At 38.6% G+C, this 5741-nt stretch overlaps 2 protein-coding genes across 5 annotated transcripts in view; one reads left to right on the top strand and one right to left on the bottom strand.

Moving 5' to 3' along the window:
• Positions 1–2110, bottom strand: part of anapc10 (anaphase promoting complex subunit 10) — a 6184-nt gene extending 4074 nt beyond the window's left edge. Inside the window, exons 1-5 of one of the 4 annotated variants that reach the window (XM_015040931.1) lie at positions 2003–2110; positions 1548–1669; positions 1380–1470; positions 517–637; positions 389–442 (exon numbers count right to left, since the gene is read on the bottom strand). In XM_015040931.1, the coding sequence (XP_014896417.1) occupies positions 389–442; positions 517–637; positions 1380–1470; positions 1548–1662 (381 nt within the window). In that variant the 5' untranslated portion in view covers positions 1663–1669; positions 2003–2110. Of the gene's footprint in view, positions 1–388; positions 443–516; positions 638–1379; positions 1471–1547; positions 1670–1925 lie in introns of all 4 variants that reach the window. The other 3 variants (XM_015040935.1, XM_015040930.1, XM_015040932.1) reach the window with 3 other exon arrangements.
• A 79-nt stretch (positions 2111–2189) lies between these two features.
• The window catches only part of abce1 (ATP-binding cassette, sub-family E (OABP), member 1), a 19866-nt gene continuing 16314 nt past the window's right edge, over positions 2190–5741 (top strand). The window contains exons 1-4 of the mRNA XM_015040911.1: positions 2190–2314; positions 4174–4315; positions 4385–4470; positions 4546–4643. Of these exons, the coding sequence (XP_014896397.1) occupies positions 4213–4315; positions 4385–4470; positions 4546–4643 (287 nt within the window). The 5' untranslated portion in view covers positions 2190–2314; positions 4174–4212. The remainder of the gene's footprint in view (positions 2315–4173; positions 4316–4384; positions 4471–4545; positions 4644–5741) is intronic.

The following is a 5741-nucleotide window of genomic DNA, read 5'->3' on the forward strand; positions in this document are numbered from 1 at the left end:
AACATTAGGACCATACTTAAAAAATAAGAAGATAAAATGAGGAGAATTAAGTTCAAATAACATGATGTTAAAATCATAATATTTTGAGAATAATGTAATATTATGAGAATAAAGTCATAAAGTTACAAGAATAAAGTTGTAATATTTTGCTTTCTTTCTCTTGTTAATTCAACTTTACTCTCATACAACTTTATTCTCATAATTTATCTTTTTATTTGTCCTAATGTGACTAATATTTTGTCGCAGTTTTGGACTGAAAAGCTAAAAACAACCTTTCAACCCTTGGAAAAATAAAAACATGTTTCAGATCAGGCAGAAAAAAAAAGCTAAGTTTTGCACCGCTTCCTGTTTTCACCGAATTCAAAAACCGAATCTTGATATTTTTTACCTGATTTAGTAGAGAGATGTGAATCCAGCCGCTGGGCTCCACCATCTCCAGCTGCTGCAGAGACGAAGATGAAACAATCAGACGGGTTTAACGTCCAGCAGCAGTGAGCCGCAGAAACACCGACTTACCCTGATCTCTTGAAGGTTGTGGAAATTGTTGCCCACTCTCACAGAGATTTTACTGGGCGTGTAACTTTCATCTGATTTATAATCGGCGTAAATACACAACATCTTCACCGTCGTCCTCCTCCTGCAGACGACCAATCAGAGACAAATATATGACACAGAAATCAGAAACGTAACAAACGATAACAATAAAACCTCAAAACTCTGCTCTAAAATCTGCTTTACTCTAAAATTTTGAATATCCAGAAGTTAAAAACCGCTTGTAGCTTCTGCTGTTCATATCAAGTAAAATCAAACCTACACATTTTTGTAATTCTTGTGCTACTAATTTAGAGCAGTATGCCACACTTTTCAGACTGTTACTGATAAAATCGCATATCTTTTCTCATCAGTTCACAATTGTGACCTACTTTTAGTTGAACTAACACAAATAAATCCCAATATACTATATAGAAGTTTCAATGTGACAAAGTTTGAAACGTTATTGTATGTGAATACCATTTTAAGAAACTTTAGATTTAAAAGATCGAAAGAAATGATTCATTAATGGCTCAGTAACCAATATTTCATATTATAATAATCAAATCTTAGTCTAATTGTTCTTTTCTTATCGTTTTCCTTCTGGCTAGATAAAAATTTTGACGACTTATGTAGAGATTAAAAGAAAAGCTACAAACTGTAGTTCAGAGTAAAGTACTGACAGTGAAGAATTCAGATTATTTATATGTATAATGTACATCCAACATGATTTTTAGCAGATGTTTAACAATTTAAAACATAAATAGGGGAAGAACTCGGTCTATATAAGAATGAATCTGAAGTAAGAAGGGACCCGATGTGATTCAGAAGGTTTTTTCCAGAAATACCTGAACTGAATGTTGACCAGGTGCGGCTGGGATCCATCTGACTGCCAGTAGGTCTCCAGGTTGTCATCCCTCAGCTGATCCACTCCAAACCCTGCGCACAGGACGCGTGTTTTCCACCGACACCCCTCTAAATGTGTGTTTCTGGAGATCCGGTGCAGCGGTTCCTACCTGGTTTACAGGAGGACAGCGACCACACCGCCTGGGAGCCGATCTCCCGGACCGTCCCGGTCCGCTCAAGCTGCTTCGGGTCAGCACCGGGTGGGGTCTTGCTCGGGGTGGCCATCCTGCAACTATGGAGACCGAATACAAGCGATATTTAGTTGAGTTTTGCTCTAATACGCAAAGCGAAAAACTGATTTCTTGTACAAATTTTAAAACTTATTTACACAAACTACTATAAGCTCATTAGATGATCAGTTTCGGGATCTGAATAAGTTTGTTCGGACATTGCGAAAAACTCGGCAAGCCAGATATAACTACCAATCACTTATTTCGACAGAAACAGCAAATAAACATTTTAAAATTGCCGCAGCTAGCAGCTCGTACCTCAAGTTTTCCCACTAAAAACTCCTCTGAAACCGCTAAAACTCAGTTTAAAACAAAATCATCACAGCGGAACTCACAATAAGCGTTAAAATATTCCTCAAAAGACACTGTGTCAACACATGAAATGGGACTTTATTAAAAAACTTAGAAAAAAAGCCTAAAAGAAATTATTGCTGCTATTTTCCTGCTCCTGCTTTGCGTCGCTTCTTATAAACGTCACAACAGGACCGCGTCGCACCAAAATGTGCGTCACTCCCGCCATCTTTCCAACCGGCTTCAAGTGAAACACGTTGCTGGGGGAAAAAACAAGTTTTACTCCCAAATATTTGTTTCTAATCAGCTGCTATACTTAATTTTCACCGAAGGCGGGTTAGGGGAGCCGAAGAGGGGTGAGTTTTCAACCTGTCACCCAGGGTTTTGTTTGGTTTTCTCTGTCTGTTGCTGTAGAATGAGCAGCTGTCACGGTGCGGGCCTCAAGCTAACTGCTAACTGTTAGCGTCCCCTACTGACTGTATCTAGTCACTCTTTCCAGCTTTGCTTTGAGGATTTAAAATTGATTCATTATATTATCAGTTTTAATTGTCAATGAGAGCTTATTGGTTAGCAGAAACCAAATATCTCCTACTAGGTTGTAAAAACGGAAGGGTAATCTCCCGAACTCCGCTTGGTTTCCAATGAATTTAACATTATATTCACAATTTAACAATCTACTATATGCATTAAAGCACATATATCTGTGTTTTGTCAAGCACGTGAATCAGTTGATGATTTCGGCTTATGTTTGATTTGATATTTGTAAATGGATTCTGGAGTAAATCTGCCTCAGATGCTTGTCGCCACCGCCCGTCACGTTTCGTTTGGACGCAGAAAAGCTGAATGCGTCGTCAGTGATTCGGAGTTAAATGTTGGTCAATCATGTCTGGTGGTTTTGAACAGTTGCAGGCCCGGTCCAACATGCAGGTGTGACGCAGACTGCAGAGCAACCACCAGACGTCAGAAAGAAACCGTTTAGTGTTTGGGTTTATCAGAACCGGACAGGTTCAGATGCTGCAGCTGAAAATCCTGATCAAGCCTAAAGATAAGATTCCTCTCTGTCAGGGTCTGAACTGAGAAGCTGGAGGTCAAATTTTGAAGGATTTGGCATCAAATAAGATGGTCGAAGCACATTAATGTGCACCATGCTGGTTCCCATCTGTTCCTCACGGAGTTAAAGCTCTTGGAAAGGCTTAAAATTCCCCTCAATTCACAAATTTTAGCTTCTAATTTTCTCCCAGAAAAAACTAAAGTGTATTTTTATCTTTCAATAAATGTGAGCATCTGTTGCCTACCATAAAATAATTGTAAATTAGGGCTGCAAATAACGATTTTATCAATTAATCGATTATTCAGATGATTAATCAAATAAAAAAATTGGCACATAGTTTAGATTTTTCATTTAAGCTTTTCTTAAATATTATAGTATATTAGATTACACTTAAAGATGCAAATAAACAAATTATTTTTTAAAAATAAGAAAATAATGATTTATAGCCTAAATGCAATAATATATTTACAGACAGAAGTTTTTTTAATCTTAAATGCAAAATAAATAAATTGTATAGTTTTGACTTAACCACTGTTCTGATTATGTTCTTTCAGAAAATAACCTTCTTTAGTCTGTATGCTCCAGTTAATGATTAATCGATTACTAAATTAGTTGATTATTCCAATAATTGATTAATCATGATTAATCGTTTAAGCCCTGCTGTAAATACAGGTCCGTCATTCATTTTTTATTTCATATAAATACACAAAACCTGCTCATTAACTCACAGTGACAGACTTCAGTCAGAGGCCTCAGCAGAAGAGCTGTAAGAACTACAGACTGCTACAGGAGAGTCTTCAGCCTCTACAGCAACTCTGAGAAAATCCTAAATGAATATGAGTTATAATGTTTAATTCTGTGGGACATAAACTGTTTCACTCTTCCAGTTTTTCCTGTTTTATTGAATCAAAAATCTTTTCCATCCAGCTAGAATTCAGTTGTTTTGATTCCTTTACAACTCTTTGATTTTGTTTCCTGTTCTGTTAGTTTAGCGCTTCTTTTTTTAGCGTTGCTGAGTTAAATAGAGGAAGCCTGACTTCAGCTTCACACAGACCTGGGATCAGCTGAATGAACTCAGCGGTTCTGTTTCTGCTGCTGCAGTAAAGATTAAAGGTTTGATTCTTTTCCTTCATCTTCTCTCCTCCGTCCGCCTCCTCCTTCCAGCTCCGTAGACGCTAGCGTCCGTCGTCCCAGCCCTCCAACATGGCGGATAAGAACACCAGGATCGCCATCGTCAACCACGACAAGTGCAAGCCTAAAAAATGCCGTCAGGAGTGCAAGAAGAGCTGCCCGGTGGTCCGCATGGGTGAGTGTTTGGACTCATTGATGATGATGCGGCGGCTGCAGGAAGCTGATGAGCTGTGTATGTTTGCAGGTAAGCTGTGCATCGAGGTGACTCCTCAGAGTAAGATCGTCTGGATCTCAGAGTCGCTCTGCATAGGCTGCGGCATCTGCATCAAGGTAGCAGCACACAGATTGGATTGTTTGTTTGTGTTGAGTCAGGTTTCTCTTCCTCACTTCCTGTTGTCGTCGTAGAAATGCCCGTTCGGAGCGCTGTCCATCGTCAACCTTCCCAGCAACCTGGAGAAAGAAACGACTCACAGATACTGTGCCAACTCCTTCAAACTGCACAGGTACGCAGATCCATCCAATCCCCATAAAGCTTCCTTTGAGCTCCTGGTCAGTCGGTTTTTAAAAAGCCTTTATGCCCTTTAATGGGTACAAAGGAAATGTATATACATCCACTTACACACCAATATGTTCAGTGATATACATTCAGTAAGAACAGTACATTATCGTTTCATGTTTTATATGATGATCTGCATTTAAACAGCTGGGAAAGGAGCAGGAAGAAGAGAATCTTATTTACCTATTCTTGTGTATAAATTGTGTTGTTGCCTCTGTAATTTGACATTTACCAATTTAAATACACGTTTTTTCATGATGCATTTTCTTGATGTCACTCATAACTTCATTACCAAATTAATAATATAATAACATACAATAAATAATCAATTAATTCTTGTTTTAATGGGAAACGTCTGGTCTCACGTTGGGCGCCTAAACGTTCCAGTCTGGAAAAGTGTCACATTTGATTCCAGTATTTTAACATCTTCTGTATTTTTGAAGGGTTTCTGGCACTAGTAGCATTTATTAGCAGCAGGTCAAACAGGAAATGACCAGAGAGAGAAGACATGCAGGGTTGGGAATCCAAGATGGCTGCCTCGGTGTATGTCAAGGATGCCAAACTCATTTTTATTTTGGGCTAAACCATGAATGTCCTCAAAGGGCTGGTTGATAAAACCTGCAGTTGAGGCTCCCGCTAACTAGCTGCTAGCAAATTGACTGCTGACTAGTTTTCTTATAATATTTCTGTAGTTGGCTGGACGATGTTNAGCCCGAGTGGTAAATCTCTCCAACCCATGAATATTTGAGCCTGGACCAATTTGCACTCTGCAGATGTGTTTCCTGTAGAAATACTATATCAGGGTTTAGGCGCTTCAAATGGGAGCCAATTTTAGATCGCTTCACTGGACTGTTAAGACCTTTAACATTCCAACTTAGGAATCTAACAGCAGATTGAATTGAATAAGCTTTCAAATTAACAGACATGTGACCAGTTGTTTATAACAAGGTTTTATAACCAGTTGAAAGATATTGCCAATCACCCCCTGTGCCTCTCCCCCCCCAAAAAAAAAGAGAGAGAAAAAAAATAAATAAATAAATAATAC

Source organism: Poecilia latipinna, unplaced genomic scaffold (assembly GCF_001443285.1).
Source record: "Poecilia latipinna isolate Pla-1442-1.1 unplaced genomic scaffold, P_latipinna-1.0 Scaffold533, whole genome shotgun sequence".
Lineage (NCBI taxonomy): Eukaryota > Metazoa > Chordata > Actinopteri > Cyprinodontiformes > Poeciliidae > Poecilia > Poecilia latipinna.